This window comes from Rutidosis leptorrhynchoides, unplaced genomic scaffold, assembly GCF_046630445.1.
Source record: "Rutidosis leptorrhynchoides isolate AG116_Rl617_1_P2 unplaced genomic scaffold, CSIRO_AGI_Rlap_v1 contig509, whole genome shotgun sequence".
Taxonomy (NCBI): Eukaryota; Viridiplantae; Streptophyta; class Magnoliopsida; order Asterales; family Asteraceae; genus Rutidosis; species Rutidosis leptorrhynchoides.
In genome coordinates this window covers 1-25,397 of record NW_027266736.1, presented here as the reverse complement: position 1 = coordinate 25,397, position 25,397 = coordinate 1, and the positions used below count along the sequence as shown (strand labels likewise).

Sequence of the window (25,397 nt, the reverse complement as noted above, 5' to 3'; positions counted from 1 at the left end):
TTACGAAGAATATTAAAGAGGTTGCTTAAGCAGGTGGAATTAGGGATTGTTGATTTGAATTTTGTTTTTTGAGAGAAGACCAACAAAACAAGAAAATGACGACAGCTTACCAACCAGTCTCTTCTTCCCGTACTTTTTTATACTTGAACCAAAATTGGTGCTCATATGCATCCCAACTTATGATAACTTGTGTACAGCCGATCTTTACAAGCTGGCACGTGGAGAAGAGAATACTAGTATGTATTTGTGTAAAGAGCTTTCCATCGTTCCAACACTGGTCGGACCGAACCGATGACATCATGTCATCCAATCACCAATACTACCAATCACAAATAAACACATGGCATGTAATTTATAAGTACATATTCATCCTCCAATTAGTTATATTTTATGTCATAGTCCCCTAAATTATTTTGATGTCTTCTAACACCCCTTTTTGGATCTGGGTCTGAAAACGCATAAACTACTCCGTTTTCCAAACGAACAGTTAACCCGCAGCCTCTGTCTCATGTTTCCGCTCGATTTCTCGTTCTAGAAATCTTGGATCTGGAACCGAAGAGCATATGCGATATCTGGTTATGGTAAAGCACGGATTGTTTGATAGATGACGAGCGTCGCGCGACGGTGCGTTTGACTGAGCGGCATCATTTGAGAAATAAATGTCGTCGACTAGCGAAGTCGACGGATCCAAAATGGCGCTGATGAATTAGGGGTGCAGTTCATACTTCGTGCCGCGTCATGAGGGGAAGATCCGTCAACGGCGACGATTTTTACATATTCTTTGAGTAACCGCGTTCGACGTCGATAGATAATTCTAATTCGATCCATTCCTAAATCTTACTCGATTTGATTTTGAACGGAATCTAAAACTTTAAGCATACTATCTGTTTAGTTCCTGTATTTTTTAAATCTACAGAGTTCGGTGTCTAGGGGGAAAATTGATATGAACGGGTGGGAAAAAATGAGCTTAACCTTATTTCAGTCGAAGTATCTATTATTTCACATTACTTCCTCCAAAAAATACATCACAGCCAATACCAACTATGTGACAATGGATGAGGTCATTTATTTTATCTCCAAGTCCACTATCATCTTCTTCATTGATGTACATAACACTCTCGATCAATGAAAATACATGAAATTTTAAATAAGAGCTTTTCTATATAGTTTATCCTCAACTAATTTAATAGATTCATGATTTTAAATAAGTATTTCTTCTAATTATTTTATATTATCATATTATGTTAAATCAACTTAATTTATTTTCACTTATACTACGAACTTAATTATGTATTAAATTAATTTTTATTACTTTTTCATATGACTAACTGTTTTTCTATGCAAAAAAAAATTACAAAATGTAACTGAATTATTCATAAATATGAAATTAACTACTTTCAATTTTACTAATATGAAATATATATATATATATATTGAAATTATAACTAAATGCTTTTATAGACTCATGATTGTTTGTTTGACAAAAAATTGTATTTTCATTAAAAATAAGAAAATAAGGTTATTGTTCTCTATTTTATTTTGCTTCAGTTTTGAAATTATAACTAAATACTTTATAGTCCGAGTTTTGAAACCCAGTACAGGACTTCTTTCAGGAGAAGTTGAACACTTCTGTTAATGACTCCTAATACAAATTGGAATAATTTATCTATTAATTACAAATTGGAATAATTAATGTAAAGAGATAGATGAATTTATTTAAATATACTATCTCCATTTCAAAATAGTTGATGTTTTGAGTTTTAGTGACATGTGTAATTAATTAAATACATTAAGAATATTTTTATAAGGAAAAAAAAGTTCAAGTTTCTTTAAATTGAACAAAACAACATGCATGCATGATTTAAAAAATATTTTGTTTTAAAAAAATATCTCACTACATCTATTAATTATACATACCATTAAAATCCAAAAAATCAACTATTTTGAAATGTATGGAGTATCATATTCCCTCTGTCTCAAATTAAATGCTAATATAAACATAATTTTTTGTCCTAAATTATATGCAAATTTTGACAAATTTAAGGAACATTAATTATGTTTTTCCATTATACCCTCACTACCTTCATCATTTTCATCCTCATGTCCCTCAAATACTCTCCCTCACCAACTTCACCATCTTCACCCACATATCTCCATGAGAGTTTTTTAATCTACACAATTATAATTATGTTAGAAAATAAACTAAAAAATATATTTGATTGATTTATGTAAAATTTTCAAGATTAGCATCTAATTTAGGACGGAAGGAGTAGTATACAGAGTTCTGGTTGGTTGGTGTGTATATAATATGATGGATGCATGTCTCATTACCTACCTTAATTGAATTCTTATTACTAAGCTCAATTGAATTCCTCATTACCTACCTTAGATTAGGCTTCTAAATACATTTTCATTATGCCAATGGCAAGATGGTTGATGATTGACTTTACAAGCCTAAGTTGACCGACCAAATAATCACCTTAGGCTTCCGATTAATAATTTATCATCATCTCTTTTGTGAACCACAAAATTAAGACTAGTCTTCATCATTCTCTATTTGGCTGCAACTTTTCTCTGCATAACAGGATTGTTACCTTATAAGGCATTTGTTCTGATTCATTCAGGTACATAGTTTTTTTATTCTACTACTTTTAGTTTTGCTTCACTAGCTTAAAGAGAAGATTTTTTTTTTTTTCGACCAAAGCTTAAAGAGAAGATTTAATAATACTAGTACTGTATTTGATATGATCACATACTTACCATATCGATATTTGCACAATTAATTTTGACTTTTAGATTAGCACAAGATGGTTGAGCCTATTTTTGTCTCTATAGCTGCCAAGATAGTAGAATACTTTGTGAAACCAGCAATACGCCCATTCCGCTATGTGTTTTGCTTGAAGGGCATTGTCAAAGATCTAAAGAAAGAAAATCAGAATCTAGCAAAGGCAGAGGAACAAGTTCAAGAAGAAATCAGGGGATCAGCTGCTAACCATGAAGCGATAAAAATGGATGTTAGGAATTGGCTGATAGATACAGAAACAATGATGAAAGACGTTGAACATCTGGAAAGAGAAGAGCAAGAAAGGAGCAGTTGCTTGAATGGATGGCTACTAATTGTGTCTTTCAATACCAATTGGGTAAAAAAGCGGTGAAGAAGAAAGCTGGTGTTATCGAGCTTCAACAAAAGAAATCAAATTTTATGAAAGTGGGCAACCCTGCTATTCTCCTTAGTACCAGGGTACTTTCGTCAGACGGCTTTATATGTTCTAAAGAAACAGAAACATCCATCCGTCATATTATGGAGGCACTGAAGAGTTACAATGTAAACATGATTGGGTTGCATGGTATGGGAGGCCTAGGCAAGACGACGTTGGTGAATGAATTGGGCCGTAGAGTTAAAGGGTTGAAACTTTTCGATGAGGTCGTGATTGCTGTTGTGTCACAATCCTTGAATATCAATGACATCCAAGATCAAAGCGCAGACTTTTTGCTGTTCAAATTTGAGCAGAACTCAAAAGAGGGCAGAACAAGCATGTTGTGGTCAAGACTGAGCAACATGAACATGAACAATGTCCTGATCATCTTAGACGACGTTTGGAATCCTTTGGAATTGAAGGACGTGGGAATACCATTCGGTAATGATGGGAAATCTTGCAAGATCCTTCTAACAGCTCGTCGTCAATCTGTTTGCGCTTCAAGGGGTTCTCAAGAGAGTGTGAAACTAAACTGAAGGTGATACTGACTGTAATAACAGGTTAAAACAACAAGTGTGCTCACAGGAGCCTGTTAGCACAGCAATATAAACATAGTGCAGAAAATAAAAGGCACACACGATATGTTTACGCAGTTCGGTTTCCCTACATCTGCGGGGCCTAGCCCAGAGGTAAAACAGGATTCCACTATCTTTGTAATAACAGGACAGTACTCGGGTTACAACTCGCTCATATATAACCTACTTCCTATTTTACTAAGTGTACTCTTTGTTCTTACCTCCCACTGCCTACACTCTCACAGTCTAGGACTTACACGATGTGCCTTACCAATACGGGCAAGGACTTCTTGCAACCCTCTTTCAGATTACAAGTGTTACAACACAATGCACTGTGATAACAACTCTCAAAGTTTGGAAGTGCTCTCGTTTAAGTACAATGAAGAAGGTGAAAAAGTGCTTCTCAAGTGCTCCTTTGATTCGTCTCTTTGTCTTCTTTAAATAGTCTTCAGGCCGAACCAAAACAGAATAGAATCTTCAGCATTAACTTGACAATCACCTTCACAAGATCCCACTAAAACGGAATCAATTAAACTTGGCAAATGGTTGACTTCTCTTTTAGTAACTTGTTTCCTATTCCGAAAAGGAAACTAAGTAATACACCATATCAAATCAAATCTTCAACCAAATAGGAATCAAATCAGCCAAGTTAAATCATATAACTAGTTTCCCAAACGGACTGGTATGAGGATCGGATCATATCTGATGAAATCAATGAGGTTTGACGAAAATTGCCAACTAACGAAAACTGCTCCAGACCTGTGTCAGCAGATACCGTGACCACAGGTGAAGTACCATATCAGTTTTCAGCAACATAAACATCTTGGCAGAAGACGACGCCTGGGAATAAAACAAGCAAAAGGCAGACTTGGATGAGCATAATTCTCCTTCCTTTATCACTGTGGCAAAGGAAGTGGCTAGAGAGTGTCAAGGCTTGCCTTTAGCACTTGTGACGGTGGGAAGGGCTCTCCGGGCGAAAAGCAAAAGTCTTGATTGGGTAGAAGCACTTGAACAGTTGAAGAAAGTCAGGTATGTGAATATAGAAGATGTGGACAGAGAAATATATGCATGTCTCAAGCTGAGCTATGATCATTTAAAGGCAAGGATCTGAAGACATGTTTTTTACTGTGCTCTTTATTTCCGGAAGATTACGAAATTTCTGTCGACGAATTGACTTGTTACGGATGGGGATTAGGGTTGTTTCAAGAAGGCGAGACAATAGAAAATGATAGAAGAAAAATGCAGCTTGCAATTGAAGGTCTTCAAAATTCTGGTTTATTGGTGGACACAAAGTATGACGGCTTTGTGAATATGCATGACATTGTCTGTGATGTAGCCTTGTGGATAGCATCATCATCACAAGGGGAGAAGAATCTTTTCATGGTGAGAACTGGTACGGGATTGGATCTTTGGCCACATAACAACAGTTTTGGACAGTACACGGCAATCTCATTCATGTCAAGCCAAATATGTGAAGTTTCTAATCGCTCGGCATTCCTTATCTCGAAATTTTGTTCTTGGATGGATCTAATTTATGGATTTCAGACACTTTCTTTGAGAAAATGAAAGCAATCAAGGTCTTGAGACTACGAAGATGAGTCTTTTCAGAAAAATCATTTCAGTGCTTAACAAACCTTGTAACTTTGCATTTGATTTCTTGTTCTGTGAAGGATGTAACTTCATTTGGAATGCTGGAGAAACTTGAGAATTTATCCTCCAAGACTGTGATATTCTGGAACTGCCAAATGAAATTGCGCAGCTGCATAGTTTAAGGTCTCTGTTAGTACACGAATGCGACGAGTTGGAGAGGATCCCTTGCAACGTGATAACACGGTTAGCCAATCTAGAAAAATTTCATGCTATTAACTGAGTAAATTTAAGATGGCAGGAGGAAATAACGAACGGAGAAGAAGAGAGCAGTGCCAGCCTATGGGACTCAACTCGTTGTCCAATTTAAATGCATCATCACTTCATATTGATTCTCAATATCTTCCACATGACTTTATCTTTCCCAACAAGTCAAGGTATTCTATAACCACCAGGAAGTTTATAATGGCTTATATTATACAATAATGAGAACCATGGACTTGAACGATGTGGATGCCACTATACTAAAGGCATACGTGGAATTGTTTTCTACGGTACAACGTCTTAAGTTGTTAAATTCTAGTGGTTTCGAGAATCTCATCCAGCTCATAGGCCAGGAAGGCTTAAAGGATTTGGTTTCTCTAGTCCTTTCTAACTGTCTTGAGGTGGAATGCGTGCTAGATTTGACTCATGCCTTGGTGGAAGAAAATTGCGGATTATTACCCTCATGTTTAGCGCATTTAGACTTGATGTCTTTGCATGAACTGAGATATTTATGGAGAGGTCCAACTCAGTTCGTAAGTCTTCAAAGTCTTGGGTATCTCAGATTATATCGATTCAGTAAATTAACGACAGTCTTCTCGTCATCGATTGCTCAAAGCTTGGTGCAACTACAACGGTTAAGTATATCTCATTGTGATGAATTGAAGCAAATAATTGTGATGGAGAAAGAAGATGGGGAAAATTTTTATCTCTCGAAATTAATGGGCTTCCAGATAAGTTATTGTCATAAACTAGAATATATCTTCCCATTATCTGCATTTCAAGGTCTGCCGCAACTCCAAAAGCTTGATATCGAGTCTTACGATTAGTGTTTGGTCATGAAATTGCCATCACCGCGGACAGAAACGACATCGTCCTTCCTAAGTTGCAAAGGCTAACAAGCATGCTTTGGAACTTGAACAACTTTACAGGCTTTTGTGAAGATGATAATAATCATTGGGCTTGGCCATCTTTGAAAGAGTTATTTATGAACAGATGTCCCAAGATGGCAAATGCTTTTATGGCCGATTTAGAAGCCAACTTATTAGCTACCCAAGAGGTACTTTTCTCATCTTATTTACTTTTTGAGCTAGGTAGCTTCCTCGACAACTACTTGGACTTGGCATTTGGTGGCAAAATTAATTTTTATTTCATTCAATTTGTATTAACTAACCAAACTACTGAATTAAATCGTTTTTTTCTTTTCTAGCAGTTACTTGTTCTAGTCTGGTGCAATATTGGCCAATCGCAACAAGACAGTTAGGTTTCTTCCGAGGCAAGGCTTACAGAATTTGCTAGCGTTGAGAATTGGAAACCTTGAAGCAGAAGCTGCCCTATTTTCTGATGAAATTTTAGCCCAGGAGTTGAGAGAACTAGAGCTAGAAGATGTATCAGGAGTTGTAGAGATATGGAAATGTCCGTTCCAAGTATCGATTTTCCCAAGTTGTACAGGATTAGCATTATTGGTTGTGATAGTTTAAAAAGTCTGTTCTTTATCCTTGTTTCCCAAGGGCTTCCAAATCTGGAAGAACTCGCCGTTGAGAATGCTTCTCAGTTTGAGGAAGTATTCAAGTGTTGAAATTTGGGTGTAGAAGGAAGAGGGAAGAAGAAGATTGGCTGTGAAGTATAATGAACATTTTGAATTTGGGAAAGATGAAGACCGTTGGAGAAGAAAGAAAGAAAACGACGTCGTCCGCTTCACTCTCTTTTGCGTCCGTTATAAGTCAAACGACAGCAATTCCTGCGTTTTGACGAAACACTGTCGTATTGCTTCAGCCGTGAAGATAGGCCTCGCCCTTACCTCGGCCCATCACTTCGTTTGTTCTGATCTAGCCCACTCTCACCAGATTCATTCAGTTGCTTATATTACAAGCCAATGTCTTCCATCACACTCCACTACAACAACTCCATGTCTACTCAAGGATATGTACAGCCATCCTCACATGTGATACATTATAATCCCAACTATATAAGTATGGGTTTAGATTAGACAATTAAAGATAGTTAACTTATAATACACTCTTGAAAAGTAGTATAAATAGAGATAGTTTGTAATGAAGAAGTTAAGTTAAGTTACTACATAACAAAATCATATCTCTCAAATTCTCTTCTCAAGATCACTAATTTCAATATGGTATCTAGAACCAATTGAGAGATTTTTGTTCAAAGATAACTTAAACTCACTCACATTCTACTTCACTACCAAATCCTAATCCTCAAAACCAACAATCATGCCGGAAACAGAAACCACAAACACTTCAACCTTCACTGCTGCTAACCAGCATTCAAACCAGTCACCATCTTCTGATTTCTACCTTCACCCTAATGAAAATCCAACACAAGCCTTAGTGTCACCTCTCATAAACAACAACAACTATCATACCTGGTCAAGAGCCATGACAATGGCCTTGAGATCCAAGGTAAAGTTCAACTTTGTGAATGAAAAATCAAGAAACCAGAAGAAGAAGACTCAATTTACACAGATTGGGACAGGTGTAATATCACTGTCTCATGCTGGATCATGAATTCTGTCCAACCATCCATCAAACCATCCATCTCAAGGTTCAATACAGCATTTGAGATGTGGAGAGACCTGCAAGGAAGATTCTCAAAGATTGATTTTTCCAGAATCTCAGACATTCAGGAAGAGATCTACTTACTGAAACAAGGAGATATGGACATTTCGGACTATTACACCAAGCTGAGAAGCCTATGGGATGAATTTGATGACCTCAAGCCTATTCCTGAGTGTCAATGTGCCATAAAATGTGAGTGTAAAGCTCTAAAGAATTCCGTTAGGTATATCTTATCTTATATACAGTAGAATTTTTTTCCTTTAATTTGTTCAATTTGTTTCAATTGTAATTTAATTGTAAATTTTATTTTATTGTCAAATCAACATCTGACACATGACGTTTTAATTAGAAATTAAGTTTTTGAAATTAATTAGGAATCAAGTTATAATTTTAAGTCAATATTTTTTTTCCCATTCTAATTAAGAAATCAAAACACAATAAAATAATAATTCCTAATAAAATTCTACCAATTACTTATTCTTAATCATATGAGGTTCATATTCTCTTTTTATGTTTGCTTTACGAGTATATATAGCTATATGCACCATACTAAATTCACACCCGTAAGAACAAAAGTTTCCCGTACGATTTTCTTTTGCTAAGCTAGCTTTGTTTTTTTTCAAAAGAAGCTTCGATAGAATTTTTTTTCCCTCATCAATACAACTACTAATTATTTAATTAATAGATAGAAGCTTTGTTTTGTTTTTATTATGATCGATGGTTTTTTTTAATTAGGAGAAGCTTTGTTTTGTATTTATTGTGATCGATTTTTTTCCACCATAATAACATTCTATTGTTGTATAATCAACGAAATTATATTGAAATAATTATCTTTTCGATCTTTTGATTATGGATCGTTTTATTATAGGATGGAGTCAAAATCTTATAGACAATAGCGAGACTTTTTCAATTTTAAATTTGTTTCAATTGTAAATTTTATTGTCAAATCAAAATTCGACACATGGCGATTTATTGATGAATAGTAATTTGACACATATATTTTAAAATTTGAGTTTAATTAGGTTTTAAGTTACAATTTTAGGTCAATGATATTATTTTTTTTCTATTTTAATTAGGAAATCAAAACACAATAAAAATATAATGATTCTTAATAAAATTTCTATCAATTATTTTTTTCTAACATAATAATTTTATTCCTAATCAATTTCCTATCTATTATTTAAAAAAGTATTTCTAATAAAATTATAATATACTATATATTTTTTAGTTTTCTTATTAAAAAATTTTTGCTAATTAAAATTCATTATATTCTTTTTTTCTATTCCTAATTAAAACGGACATGCATTCTTTTTTCCTATTCAAACGGGCATATTATTAAAAAAAATATTCCTAATCAAATTATAATATATATTATTTTTCTAATTTTCTTATTAAGCTATTATTCCTAATAAATTAGACTATATTTTTTTCTATTCTTAATTAAAACGGGCATATCTTATTTTTCAAACAATTAAGAATTTTTCCTAATTAAAATTCATTATATTCTTTTTCCTATTTATAATTAAAACGGATATATCTTCTTTTTTCCTATTTAAACGGACATATTATTAAAAAAAACATTTCTAATCAAAATATAATATATATTATTTTCTTTCTAATTTTTTATTAAACTATTATTTCTAATAAAAATCCACTATATATTTTTTTCTATTCTTAATTAAAATTAGTATATCTTATATTTCAAGAAATAGGAAAAATTGAATTGATTAGATGCAATTATAAATTTTATTATCAAATCAAATCTTGATATGTAATTTTTATTTTTTGCTAAGTTTATTATTTTTGAAAAATAAAATAAAATTTTGATTCTAATAGGATTGTAGATTTTGAAATAAAATCAAAATAATTATAATTGATATAAAGTTAAAATAATTCTCTTTTATTATAATATTTAACATATATTTAATAATTTTTAAAATAAATAATTATTATATAATTATTATATGATATATTTAAATTATTAATTTTCAAAGGTACGGACTTTCCATCCGACGGACGACTCACTGATTAGTATAGACAATGGCGAGACTTTTAATTAAATCTGTTCTAATTGCAAATTCAATTGCAAATTATATTCTCAAATCAACATCCGACACATGGCGTTTTATTAACGAATAGTAATTTGACACATATATTTACTTTGAGTTTAATTAGGAATCAAATTAAAATTTTAAATAAGTGGTATTATTTTTTCTTTTTTTAATTAGGAATAAAAAATATAATGATTCTTAATAAAATTCTACAAATTACTTTTTACTAATATAATAATTTTATTCCTAATTAGAAACCTATTCTCTACGAATTCTGTTCTCATTCATCGTAATTAAAAGGGACATATATAAATATATATGTATGTATATATAGATATATATCTTTTATTGTCGAATTAATTTCGACTCATAATTTTTTATTATCGAATTACATTTGACAGATGAATTCTTTTCCTATCTATTATTTATAAAATTATTCTTAATAAAACTATAATACACTATTTTTTTTTTCTAATTTTCTTATTAAACAATTTTTCCTAATTATAATCCATTATATTATTTTTTTCATATTCTATTAAAATGGACACATCTTTTTTTTCCAATTAAAATGGACATAATATTTTAAAAAAATATTTCTAATCAATATATATTATTTTTTTCTAATTTTTTTATCAAACTATTATTCTTAATAAAAATTCTCTATATTCTTTTTTCCTATTCATAACTAAAATGGACATGTCTTATTTTTAAAACAATAAGAATAATTAAATTGATTAGATGCAATTATAAATTTTTATCAAAATAAATCTTGACATGTGATTTTTATTTTTTGCTATGTTTATTATTTTCAATTATTATTTTGGAAAATGAAATAAATTCTTTAATTCTAATAGAATTGTAGATTTTGAAATAAAATCAAAATAATTATAACTGATATAAAGTTAAAATAATTCTCTTTTAATATAATATTTGACATATATTTATTAGTGTTTAATACAAATAGTTATTATATAATTCTTCATATGATATATTTAAATTTAATTTTTAAAGGTACGGATTTTCCGTCCGTTGGACGAGCCCACTTGTATTAAGAAACTTGGTATGATCCCAAATAAATCAATTCTATTAGTTTCAGATGATCACATACAGAATAGAAAATATAATTTAACAACGTCTCGTTACACATGCATCTCCTTAATTTGTTTTTTCTAACACAAATCAGAACATTCTTTTTTCTTTCTTTTTTAGTTAGGCAAGTTTTTATGCTGTTAGATTAGATCATGTCGATTGAGGTTGGATTTGTTTAACAATCGAGTTCGAACCGTAGAAATTGTAGACTTCAATTGTAGGCGTCGCGTTGAAAAATACATACAAATTATCTTAACGGCAAGATAAGACCCTGATGCAATAATAATACAACAAATGTGCCCAATTTCTGTTTCTATACGTAATTCCACTGACGTGTGACCAAATCCCATGATTTCCCATTTTTAAGTAAATCTTTCACAACAGTCAAAAAGCCCCATATAATTTGGGACCTCTCTTATATGGAGAAACTTTGCTTGGAAACAAAGGGTTTTCTTTCCGAGATTAAAACTAGCATGAATCGAGATAAATTCCTGCTGTAATAAATTGATTAATGATCAGTAGATCTTGTTATTCAAATCTCTAACCCTACATGAAATCGAAGCTCACGAATGAGGCCGGCAGTGGTGGGGACGACGAACTCATTGAAGAACTAGTTTACTTTAGTCACTTTCAGTTTTTATTTTTATTTTAATTGTGGTTGCATTTATAAAATGAAGAATCCAATTAATTACTGTAAATATTATCAAGCTAATAATGACCTTATCATTTTTTATTTTCAAAGACAACGACATATTCCTGCAAAACCTATCCTCTAAGACACACTTCTCCATTAATACCGATATACTTGATAAAAATCAAACAACAAGTCAAGATTAGTTTCCCTTATAAATAAGTCATTTCCATCATTCCTCTGTTAACAATCAACATGAGGAGGATCATTTTCTTTATCCTGCCTCTGCTATGGCTCATCCCTGCCATGGCTCTGCCTCTTTCCACCAGCTCACGGTGGATCGTCGACGAAAACGGACAAAGAGTAAAGCTGGCTTGCATCAACTGGGTGAGTCACCTCGAGCCAGTCGTGGCCGAGGGATTAAACAAACAACCAGTTGACCTTATCTCCAAAAAGATTGCCTCTATGGGGTTTAATTGTGTTAGGCTGACGTGGCCACTCTATTTAGTCACTAATGACACTTATAGCTCTCTAACTGTTAGACAGTCATTTCAAGGACATGGCTTGATTGAAGCCATTGCTGGTATTCAGGCCAACAATCCCTCCATCCTTGATCTTCCCCTAATTAAAGCTTACCAGGTATTCCCAGAAATTATTATTTTTTTTTAATAGAAAATAGTGTTTGGATAAATTGGAAGAAATTTATTTTTATGCTAACAGTAAAAAATATCTGTATTATGTAAATTTCTGTAATTTTCAGGCAGTCGTAAAAAGTCTTGGTGACAACAATGTGATGGTCATACTTGACAACCACTTGACAAAACCAGGTTGGTGTTGCAGTAATTTCGACGGAAATGGATTTTTTGGCGACAAATACTTCGATCCTGATGTCTGGATCAACGGCCTCACTAAGATTGCCACCATGTTCAATGGAAATGCAAACGTGATCGGCATGAGTTTGAGGAATGAACTCAGAGGACCGAAGCAGAACGTCAAAGACTGGTACAAGTATATGCAAAGAGGAGCAGAAACTGTACACTCTTCTAATCCAAACATTTTAGTTATACTTTCTGGTTTGAGTTATGATAAAGACCTATCATTTCTTAACCAACATCCGGTGAACCTCACGTTTACCGGAAAACTAGTATTTGAAGTACATTGGTATGCGTTTTCGGATGGCTCAGCTTGGATATCTGGCAACCCTGATCAGGTTTGTGGTAGAGTAGTGAATAACATAATGACAATGTCAGGGTTCTTACAAAGTCAAGGGTATCCATTGTTTATCAGCGAGTTTGGAGTGGATCAAAGAGGCACGAATGAGAATGACAATAGGTATTTGAGTTGCTTCCTAGGATTTGCAGCAGAACATGATTTAGATTGGGCATTATGGACTCTACAAGGGAGTTATTACTTGAGAGAAGGTGTCGTCGGCCTAAACGAGTACTATGGCACGCTAGATTGGAACTGGTGTGGCATTAGAAATTCAAGCTTCCTGCAGAAAATATCTTCCATTCAGTCTCCTTATCGAGGTAGAAGCTCGGTTTTAACGTTTTTTTCGAAACACGCTATAATGCGATATTTCACGTGTTAATATCTCACCTCGGTAAGTTTTGCAGGTCCCGGTCTTTCTGATGCTGATACATATAAAGTGATATTCCATCCATCGAGCGGACTTTGTGTAGTGAGAAAATCGATGTTCGGACCTTTAAAGTTAGGTTCTTGTAGTGAATCTGAAGCTTGGAGCTACACATCCCAGAAGAACATATTGGTAAAAGGAGGATATCTCTGCATACAAGCAGATGAAGAGGGGAAGCCTGGAAAATTGAGTTTATTTTGCTCCGACTCCAAATCGAAATGGGAGCTTATCTCGGATTCAAAGATGCATCTGTCTTCCAGGACCAGTAATGGCAAAACTGTTTGCTTGGATGTAGACTCGGACAACAATATTATTACAAGAACTTGTAAATGCTTGAATAGAGATAATAGCTGTGACCCTGCAAGCCAGTGGTTCAAACTTGTTGATAGCACAAGATTTACATCTACTACTACTACTACCACCAAATCCTGGCTAAATTTGATCTCAAATTTGCCCGGAAAGGAATTCTTACCGAGCGCTTTCGCAGCAATGTAATTAGAAAAATTTCTAACCAGCCATAGATCATCTCTGATTGATAGATTCCTTCTATTTAGGAATTCAAGTTAGTATTGATCAATAGAGAATACCTATACTACATGATTATTATCATCTCCTTCCACTTTGGCATGGAGTAAACTTGACTGCAAATAAATTGGGTGGTGATTTAAATTGTATTTTCCATAGCATATATTCTCCATTTATATTTACTCAAAGCATAGAAATGTAAGGGCTAAGCATTGAATTGAATAACATTTATTTTAAAAATTAATACATATACTCAACATGGTTATCATCCATTATATACCAGAATGACTTTGAGGGCCTAGGAATTCAGTTTGAAGACCTCTGTCTACAAGTTTAAAGCATTGTAGTTTTGTTTGAGAGGCCAGGACCTGAAATTTACAACACCAGCATTCAATGATTAACGGTAACACATTACTAAATCCTAATCATAATCTCGTGACTAAATCAGACTTTACCTCTAAATGGGGGTTGAATTGCTTGAAGTCTTTTCAAATTGGTCGTGTTTCTGATGTTAGTCCAATCAAAAGTCAACATTCCATAAAACTCTTCCATATTAACTTGGCCTTCCCTGACATAATAGCTTCCAATTAGAACCCACAGGCACCAATCCAAATCAAGCTCCTTTAACAAGCTTGCGAAGCAGGTGACGAATTTTTCGTCATTCACAGTGGTTCCTCTTTGGTCTCCTCCAAACTCACTAACAATGACTGGGAATCCTCTGTCTAATAAAAACAAGGAATCCTTTTTCATATCGTTTTTCATTTTCGCGCAGGCTTGATTAGTATCCATATTGTTCCAATCGTTACTATTTGTAAATGCATAACGATGAGCCTCAAACACTAATTTTCCGGTAAACGAGAGGTTCAGTGATCCTTGATTGAGGAAAGTAAAGGATGTATCAAAGTTGAACCCTGATAAGATAACTAGTAGATTTTTGTTGGCTTCATGAACTGCTTCGGCGCCACGTTGCATTTCCCTGTTAAAAATTATGCCGAAAAGATTATTTATTTGTAAGAGACATTAATTGTATAAGAATTGATATGATGATGTACTTGAACCAAACTGCAGGGTTTTGTCCACTGCCTCTGAGTTCATTCCTTAAGCTAATGCCAACAACATTAGAGAAAGTTCTCGACAATGTTGCCATCTTAGAATGGCCTTGAACCCAAGATCTGGGTCGAAAAATTTATCTCCAAAGAAACCATTGCCATCATTATTGCTGCAACACCAACCAGGAACTGTAATATGGTTATCTAGTACAACCATCAAATTGTTTTCTTTGAGATTCGCCAAGACTGCCTGAAAAATATATATTAATAACAATAAATTAGTCCCATGCGTATAGAATTCCTAACTCTGAAGAAATTTGGTTACCTTAAATGCTTCAATGAGAGGAAGATCAATAACAGAAGGATTAAGAGCTTCAATTTTATCAATGGATTTTTTCAATTTGTCGCCAAATCGTAGAAACGATTGTCTAACTGTCATGTTAGAAAAAGAATCATTGGTCATCATATAAGTTGGCCAAGTGAGTCTCACATAGTTAAATCCCATTGACACAATCTTCTTTGAGATGTCATCCATTGGCAGCTTATCTAGCCCTTCAGCCACCATTGTGTCAAGATGTGCTGCCCAATTCACGCCGGCAAGCTTAACTCTGTGTCCTTTTTCATCTACGAGCCATCGTGAACTTGCGAATAATGGCAATGCCTCCGTTTCAGGCACGACGTAGGATATCAGAATAGGAAAGAGTGTTAACAGAGTGAAGCAAGATATGAAGTTGAAACTTGCCATTCTTTTCTTATTAAAAGTTTTTTTCATGAGTTCTGCCAATGAGCAGACCAAAAATCTCTCTGTTATACTCCATTTAAAAATGATTCCTACGGCCATGAAAACAGAAGCAGAAATGTTGGCGCCTATTTTAATATTTCCATGGGGGGAAAGTTTCCATGTATGGTTTCAGAAAATTACAATTAAACAAAATGACATTGTAACAACATACCTTTTTAATACAAAACTCTGGGTATCCTATTTTGAAGTCTCGACGAACAAAAATAGTAATCTTTCGTTTTGAGCTAGCTTGTCAAGACTTATAAATGTATGATAGTGTACAGCTGGTGGTGAATAGATTAAAGATAGGTTTATGTATCACGAGCAAATGCAATTTCTCTCTTCATAGATAGACCTTATAAAGCAAACAAATTGGCATTTCAAACACAACAAGCATAATTTGACAAACTTCAATGATTTTATCAAATCATATTTTCAAGTATTTTGTTTCAAACTAACCTAACCTTGATCTGGTCTTAAGTGAAAAAGCCCTAAAATATTCTTAACCCATGGAAATTCTGAGCAATTAGGTGAACATATATAGTTCACAAATGTCATAAAAAGTTTTGGTTTTTGATTAAGTTTTTTACTTTGGCTTGAGAGTTCAAGCTATAAAATGAGGGTTAATGGTAAAAATCTTTCCTTTTTTCAAAAACAGAAAATGTTCAACCAACCAACCAAACTACAAGAACTTAAACATAACCACAACCAAATCCCTCTGACAAAGTCCAAATAAGACCAAATAATTTTCATTTCACATTTTCTGCTGTGTTTCATAGGAAAGTAAAAGAAAATTACTGCAAAGATTACTAGACAAAACAAAGAAAATGCTATTTATACCTAAAATACTTACTACATCAAGAGAAAAATCTTCGAAGGAAAAAAAAGAAGGATTATTTCAAGAAATAACCCTAGTGTACTCTGTTTTTTGTTTGCAAATGCAATTCCTAGAATGCCTCTGCCTCTACTTCTCTACACAAAATCGAGGTGGATCCTTGATGAAACCGGACATAGAGCAAAGCTGGCCTGCGTGAGTTGGGGAACATGTACATTTTCAGCCGATGAATTGACGGCTGAGGGACCCTATACAAGCTACCTACCTCTAGAAACAATCTCGAAGAAGATTTTGTCTCCATGGATTTTAACTGTGTCAGATTCACTTGGCCCACGTACTTGTATTATGACCAAAAATTCATCGGCTAGCTAACGTGACTATTATCTTTCCTACAGTCTTGTCACGGCATTGTTGGCTGGAAAGGATTGTTACTGCTGAATGCAGCAGCTCACTGGAGAAGTTCATCTTGTATAATCGCCACAAGGCACAATGATTCGGCACTATTCTTTACTCGAAATTCGAATTTTTACCAACTGTATAACGAACCTCTAAATTAAAGTTAAATTAATAAGCTGACTCCTTTTCTTTCTATAATTTCTATTGGACACAACAATCTAGCCGGTGTCAGCCCTAGCTAGTAGCGTTGGTAATCATAAAATCTCACTTTCTTTGGTTTGTCTATCGTCCACCACTCAATCTTGACTCTCACTCGATCTTATCCACACTTTTGAAGTTGGAGGGAACAAAAATCGTAGGAAATCTTCCCTCAAATATAGGCATTACACTGCCACATCTCCATCCGCCAGCCCGTTGAGGAAAATAACCTTACAGTACAGGGAACATCCATGCAATTCAATATCTCATGCTTCAATATTGACATGGTACACGACACTTGAAGGAAACCGGAGCTGCCAAATAGCCAGACCAAAATCAAGGAAAGGAAATTAAAATGTGAGTGGCATTACTGTTCCAACCTCAAATCATTCGAAAAATAATCTTGAAAATTGTATAAAATGGCTCGTGATAATTTTAAATGCACATCAATCTTGAGAAAGACAGTAGTGTACTAGCTTTTACAAAACTGATACTCACCTATTACCTGATTCTGAAAATATGTGGGTCTGTTGTTTGTTGGCTCTAACATAAAAAGGAATATTTAATTCTCATACTATTTTGCCTAGATTAAACACATGTTACTCGACTGCCATTTCATTGAGAAAAGCTATGGCCTTAATAAAGCTTAGCCTTTGTCTTAATACATTGCATCAAAAAAAAAAAAAACATTAACTCAGACATTGGCCTACACTCTCAACAGTACACTCACGACAAACTCTATCATCATATAAATTTGAGAGTATAATTGCTCCATTTCCTACCACACAGAATTCTTGATTCACAAGCAAACTTTATGCAAGACAACCATATAAAATAAAACCCTGTCTGGAAGTTAAAATGAGTCAAGTATAGTCAATCACTCAATTGCCTTAGCCTATGGGTACTTTGTAGACATTATTTCAGATGTGAAATTGAGTGATCAAGAAACGGGCAAAAGTAACCGTTTAGTCATTGTTTCCGATGTTCTGAACTGTTTCGTCTCTTCAAACATAAAGTTTATTATTTGATCTTAATGTTTATGTTTTTTTAAATTCTTTGGTCCTCCATCTTTACGAATGTTAATTTTGGCTGAATTGACATTTACAGCGAATCAAAACGTGACACGTATCAATTACGTGTTAAAAGAATCCAACTAAATTTTCTTATCTTAATTTAAGATATCCTTAACATAATATTGCTTTAAAGGTGTTCAAAACCAAACCGATTAAAAATCGAACCGAACCGAACCGAAAATAATATATAAATATTAAAAGAATTAGCATGTCCTCCCCCCACCTACTTCCTTCTCGTTTGCCCATCTCCTTCAAAATATCTGAAACACAGACTACAACTCAAACCTCCAACAATGGCTTCTTCATCAAAACTCAACCTATCTTCCAATTTTACCCCCAATACCTTCCTCAATTCACCCCCATCCAAAACCCTGCTTCTTCCTCTTCCCTCCAAGAACCCCATCAAACCCAAAATTTTCGTGTTAAAAACTTACTCATCGATATCCCCAGAACAGGGCTCGAAAAAGAAATCTCCTTTAATCTCTCTGCTACGCGCGATTCCCGATTGGGCAGATGAAATCAAGGAGAGCAGAATGCAACAGAGACGAACTCTGTACACCCACGAGAATTGGTCGAAAATTTTGGAAAAAATCGAAAATTTTGAGAAATGGGTTTGGAAAGAGTGAGGGAGATGAGATTGGGAGTGTGATGATTTAAAAAAAAAACGACGACAAGGCAAATTCAACAAGGAATTGTGAAATAGTACATGGCAACTACTGTTAGATCGGACGTTACACTGGATTTGCGTTCTGTTAGATCGGACCTCGTCGGAGTTTAGTTTGCCGGTGGCAGAAGGTGGGGCACGTCACTTTTGTGTATAGAAACGCTACGGGGAACATGAAAAACACTCCCCTGAAACGAAATTTCCGAGACGACTAATCTTGATTTTAATCATAATTAACTTAGGATGAGTTTTTTTTTAAAAAAAAATAATTAAACATCATCTCAAGATTGCCATCCACGAAATGAGTTTTTTTAAAAAAAAAGTAAAAATAATTAAACATCATTTTGGGATTGTCGTTCATGGATAAGTTTTATAAAAAAAAAAATGGGGATGAGTTTTTTTTTTTTAAAAAAAATTAATTAAACTTCATCCTGGGATTGGATGAGTTATTTAAAAAAAAAAATTCATTAAACTTCATCCCGGGATTGCTATCCACGGGATGATTATTTTAAAAAAAAATATATCAGTCGTTTAAAATATCGAAAAACCAAATCAAAACTAGAACCCAATAAAACGAATCGAAACCTCGTATTACTAATTACTACGAATCAAACCGTACATGTCACATTCGTCGGAATAACTCTAAATTACTTTTAAAACATCTCTTTAATTATATAAAATAAAATTTCCTCGAATTAAATACTTTTATACCTTAAAAATATTTAGGAAATTTACACAATATTCCTAATAATTTAAATAATATACTATAATTTTTTCATAATTTTCTAAACTGATTTTCTTCCTCAAAATAAATTTTAAATAGACCAAAATTAAGATTTTTTAATCTTGATTTCCAAATTATAAAATTTTACATAATCAGGTCAGAATATTAATATTAATCTATGGTAAAAATTTCATAGGTTCGGATTGAGTAAAAAATGATTTTTTTATGTTCGAAAGATTTTAAAATACGTAATTAGTTCTCTGATTAGGTTCGGGTTGAAAAGATCATAGCAACCTTTAACTTAAAATCTGACGCGTTTGTTTTATTGTGAATACTTTAAAGTATAAAGGGCATAACAGGCATTCAATTAGGTTTGGCTATTGAAAAGACAAGTATGCCCTTGGACTTTCTGTCTGACTTAAAATATCAGTTTGGTAATTTCATAAATATTTTAAATAGCCGAGGACAATATAGTAATTTAATATCTTTAAATTATTAAAAAAATTTCTTTTTCTTTTCTTCTTCTTCTCTGGTGAGACTTTCTCTCTCCCCGTAACTCTCTCTGCTCCGACTTGGTTCCGGCGATTCCGGCCGTAATCTCGGTACCAATAGACTCGTCTCATCATCACAATCACAATGCTATCATTTAATTTCTCTAACTCGTTCTCGTTTCGTTAATTTTCGATTCAAAGTTTCGGTCAAAATTTCTTAAAACGACGAATTAGCCTAATTCTTTATAGTATGTTATTCTATGGGTTATAATATGTAATTCTACGTTGAAAACGAATTGAAATGATTATAGGAAGGCTTCGGATTTTTACCTTTTAATTTTCCGATGGTCGAGTTAGGCCGTGAAGTTGCACTGGATCGACTCGCCGTCGATCAGGGATGCTAATGGACTAAGAACTCGACAAAGAATCATTCGTTTCGAATGAAATCGGTCACAACTCAATATAACCCAGTGATGAACTCGGTCACTTTTCGGCCGGCATTCAACGTGTTCTGACCGATTTCGAGATCCTCGTGGTCTCGTCTACAACATATATGAATTTCGAGCAATTTCGGTAAGATTGAATTTTTGACAGTTTAATTAGACGATTTTGAAAAATTAGACAGTTATAATGGCTATATAATGGTTGAGTGTTGCGAGTGGGAGACAGACTTTTTACCGACATTTTATTCTCAACCCGTGAACGGGTTTCAAATTTTTTTTTCGTCTCCTCGTCCCGTGAATGCAAAAAAGGGGATTAATTTGTCGAGACAATGATATTTTGCTCGTCCCGTGAATGGAGTTCACAGTATGAATGATGTTTTGCTCGTCCCGTGAATGGAGTTCACGGTATGAGTTTTGTTTTCCTCGTCCCACGGTATGAGTTTTTTTGCTCGTCCCGTAAACGCCGTTCACGGTACGAGTTTTTTTCTTGTCCCGTGAATGAAGATCACGGTTTGAGTGTAGTGTAATTAGGTGGTCATTAGGTTAATGGTCCCGGTAATGAAATTTTCGAGACATGTAAAAATGTCTATCAAAACATAAAAATCCATTAAAATGTTCCTGTTTAAGTGAGGGAATACACATTTATAATTTACTCGCAGAAGGTGGTGTTTTTGTTCGATCGGATCTTTGTTGTTTGCTTGCAGTTTGCAGACTTCAGATCTGGGCAATACAACCTTAAAGACTAGATCTTTCGCCTTGATTTTTTTGGTTTTCGATTTGGTTCCAGATTTTTGATTTCTTATCATCTGGATTCGATTTTAATTACTTATAACTTTGCTTTTCCAGGATTTAACTTTGTTCATTTGATTTGTTAGTTTACATGATGTGTCATGTGTGTAGTGATTCTATGTTCAATTAGCTCCTGTACGGCATTAGACGATGTGTTCAATTAGCTTTTAATTTTTTATATTTTGTTTGTTTAATTATTAATAAGTTGTTTTTTTAATATTTATATATTATTTTCTGTTCGGTTTGATTTTTAATGGTTTGGTTCTGAACACTCTTAAACCAGGAAAAGAAAATTTAAGTGGATTATTTTAACAAATAATTGACACATGTCACATTTTAATTGGCTGTAAACGTCAATTCAATCAAAATTAAAGTCTATTAAGATGGAAGGACCGAAAATTTAAAAAAACATAAATGTTGAGACAAAAAATGAATTTTATATTTAAACGTCCGAAACAGAGATCAAAGGGTTATTTTTGCCAAAAAAAAATTAAACTTCCGATTCCTGGGATACAAAATTTCTAGCTTATTCTCCCAAAAAAAAAGTTTCTGCTTTGGAAAACATCAAGTGAAGTATTCTTGTATTCTCACCCACAAAAGTGCATCTACATTCGCCAAATCTACATTTTTAACCTGATGTTCTAACTATGTTCATTGTAATCCGATTCAGGAATGCAGCAGCTCAATGAAGAAGTTCATCTAGCATTATCGCCACAATAATTCAGCATCTATAATTTATTTATTTATTTTTATGGTCATCTACGCTCAGATTTATTATTACAAATCTAGCTAAAGGATCCTGGGTCCATATGGTTTTGGTTTCCGATTAAACTTTCTACCATAGGTGTTCTTTAATTTAATAACAACAGTCGTATAGTACTTGACAGTTTGATTTGCAAGTGAGTATCGAAATTATAATAAATATAGATTAAAAAATATACCAGGAGACAGGTAGCACCAGAGCAATTGAGAAATAGTGCAAAGGGCTGTTTAATACTGGCAAATACAATGAAATGATTTTCCATCTATGCTTCGGAAACTTGAACATCCCCTATAAAAGAAACAAGAGAGTTCACCAAAAGAAGCAACAACCAACAAACATTCGCATTCAATTCGATTATTAAGAATTTTTAAAAAATAATAATAAAAAATATCACAACCCATTAATCAGAAACAGACTACATCGTAAATTTACGTAGCCTGTTGTGAAAAATAAAACAAATGAAAAGGTTGAGTTTGATATATGCTTCCGTTGACACGTCCTTCTGGAAAATTAAAATCCATATCGAAGAACGTAACGCCTATCGAAAGCAACTTGTAATTCACAAAACAAAACAACACAAAAAAGATTCAATTCATTCGAAAGATTGAAACTTTAAGCGCGACGCCAGCGAACAATGGGGAATTGAGAAAACCCTAAATAGAGATTTAGAGAAAGAGAGGCGAGTTTCAGAAATGAAGTGATGATATCATTATATAATGATTAATAATTTCAAATGGGCTTTTCTAAACTGTTTGGGCTGGAAAAATTTTGGGAATTTATACGAACGGCTTTGTTTGTTGTATTATGGCTCAATTCCACAACTAATAAGCCCAATATATGAACTAGAGATATATCAACCAGCCATTTAATTAATTTAAATATATTAAAACAAAGTTTATAAAATTAGGAGATCGACCTTGTCCTCTTCAAGAAGCCATGAGCGCCCAAAGCAAAGAGTCAATGGTCTCACTCTATATAGGTCGTTTTCATAGTATTGTACATCTGAGTAAACTCTTCAATATAAGATCCATCATAAATGTAATAGTAAGCAAGTGTTCATTATATTAGGGCAAATTTCTCTTTCTAGAAGAACGGCAATTTCCTCTCTAGACTTCAGAAACTCCACAAGGCCTTCGGCGTCGTGGTGAGCCTTACAGGCCAATTTCAGGCCGTAGACGCTCAAATATTCTTCTATCTCTATTATGTTCTAAGTCATTCAAACTACCTCAAGACTAATCAGAAGAAGGTGCGCGCTCTCCACTATTATCTCGTTTCGCATCGTGACTAAACATTGGCGTCGACCATGGGGAGTTCGTAAAAAGTTTCATTTTTCTACATATAGTCTTCATCAAGTTCCTAGATTCAAAAGTTACAGTTGTCTTTTTGGAAACCCGTAACTACAGCTTTGTCAGCATGCGTACCAGATCAGCTGCTGCCCGAACCGGCAATGAAGCCAATCCCGAACAAGAACAAGTTCTCACAGGAGATGGTCGCCGTCGAAGAGGAATTTGGCGCACCGATATGGTCGTTCTTCAAGACCAGCCTTTCTCCCTTGAGGGAGTTAGTACTGAGCCAACATCCAACCCTCAACATGAAATTTCAGATCAGGAGTTGAATCAGTCATCTAGCTACTCTTCAGGAAATGTACACGTAACTGTAAATAATGGCCCCTCGGCTCCTCCACCGCTTGTGCCTGCAGAGCGAAACGAAAACCGCTCTCCGGTCGATCGTGTCATTCTTAATGGCGTCCCCTCTCATCGAAACCGTTCTCACCAACCGGAAGTAGAACTCCGCGATATGATGACAAACCAAAACGACCATTTTCGAGTACGCCATGTGATCGATTTACGTGACTCGCTCACAGAGCATTGGGAAAAGGGAAGCAACTGCCTTTGAATCATGACGCACACGGCCGAGAGCGTTGTGTCTAAGACCTGAGGGAGAGATTGAGAGCCAGGTGCCGACAGCGCCAGAGTAGCATTCTTAATGATCCTCGTAACTACGGAGACTTATCGGTCGGTGAGGCCGAGAGCCGTTCACCACACCTCTTGAGAGAGGATCGACACATCGATAAAAGGAAGCAAAGCCAGCCGTATCTCTCCGCTGGCTACTCCCGTAATATAGACACCGTCAGTCGGATGATTGAAACAAAAGTGCAGCGCCAACTCTAGGCTCGGAGAGGCGAAATGCCACTGCCGGCCCTAGTTAATGTGGCCATGCCTGACGCTGCACGTAATCCAGCTATACAAAACCAAGCTGCACAGGCGTGTTATCCGCAGAACCAGGTGGATCAGCTACCATTCCAGCACGCCTATAATCCGGCCATGCCACAAGCACCGGTGTAGAATGTTGTCCAAGCTCCACAACCTGCTGGTTATGTGCTCGCAGCTAGAACCGTGCCCAACTATGTCACTGCTCCTTCTCCTTTCGTGCAGAGGATAATGGACGATCCACCTTTAGAAAAATGGCAAATGTCAAATTTTAAGAAATTCGATGGGGAAGGAGACCCTACGGCTCATGTGATGACTTTTGACGCGGCCATGAACCTTCACGCCGAATCGGATGCAAACTAAAAGAACAATGACCAGTACTGTGATTTCCACAAAGATTACAGTCACATTTCCGAAGACTGCAAACAGCTGAAAGATGAAATGAACATCTCATCTAGAGAGGAAAGGTAAACAACTATGTCAAGAAAGCCAATGACAAAGGCAGGAATGCCGATCGTAAAAATCAGGGCGGACAACGTCGGGGAGACTACCACAATGATGTTAAGAAGGTTGAAAGGTGTGATAAAAATCCAACCCGGCTCCTCCAATATCGGTAGGTGGAGGTGTGATGCACATGATTTTCGGCGGAGAGGAGGTAACCATGAGCAGAAATGCCAGAAAGAAGGCTAGGCAAGAGGCCCACCAGCGCGCATGACTCCGAAGATGGGAGATTTGGTCATTAGTTTCTCCGAAGAAGACCTAGCTTGGATCCAATACCCCTATACCGATCATTTGGTCATATCCATGATAATTGCCAACAACCACATGTGCCGTGTCCTGATAGATGACGATT

The 25,397-nt window shown here is 34.8% G+C and overlaps 1 protein-coding gene, 1 non-coding gene and 2 pseudogenes across 2 annotated transcripts; 2 read left to right on the top strand and 2 right to left on the bottom strand.

Moving 5' to 3' along the window:
• The first annotated feature begins 2,807 nt into the window (after positions 1-2,807).
• LOC139884137 (probable disease resistance protein At4g27220) lies at positions 2,808-6,450 on the top strand (annotated as a pseudogene).
• Positions 6,451-9,407: 2,957 nt separating this feature from the next.
• On the top strand, positions 9,408-14,098 carry LOC139884136 (glycosyl hydrolase 5 family protein-like). The gene is made up of 4 exons (XM_071868208.1): positions 9,408-9,439; positions 12,273-12,606; positions 12,728-13,496; positions 13,584-14,098. Exons 2-4 carry the CDS (start codon positions 12,274-12,276, stop codon positions 14,096-14,098), a joined length of 1,617 nt encoding a protein of 538 aa, XP_071724309.1. The 5' UTR covers positions 9,408-9,439; position 12,273.
• A 363-nt stretch (positions 14,099-14,461) lies between these two features.
• On the bottom strand, positions 14,462-15,922 carry LOC139884135 (glycosyl hydrolase 5 family protein-like; annotated as a pseudogene).
• A 6,582-nt stretch (positions 15,923-22,504) lies between these two features.
• On the bottom strand, positions 22,505-22,660 carry LOC139884142 (small nucleolar RNA snoR137). Its single transcript, XR_011771885.1, has one exon. It is a non-coding gene; the product is annotated as a small nucleolar RNA snoR137 (small nucleolar RNA).
• Between the last annotated feature and the right edge of the window lie 2,737 nt (positions 22,661-25,397).

Excerpts from the sequence above, each read along its gene's own strand:
- LOC139884136 (XM_071868208.1), top strand. The coding sequence starts at position 12,274 with ATGGCTCTGCCTCTTTCCACCAGCTCACGGTGGATCGTCGACGAAAAC. Across the intron at positions 12,607-12,727 it reads CCCTAATTAAAGCTTACCAG|GCAGTCGTAAAAAGTCTTGG; the intron begins GTATTCCCAGAA and ends TGTAATTTTCAG. Across the intron at positions 13,497-13,583 it reads CATTCAGTCTCCTTATCGAG|GTCCCGGTCTTTCTGATGCT; the intron begins GTAGAAGCTCGG and ends TAAGTTTTGCAG.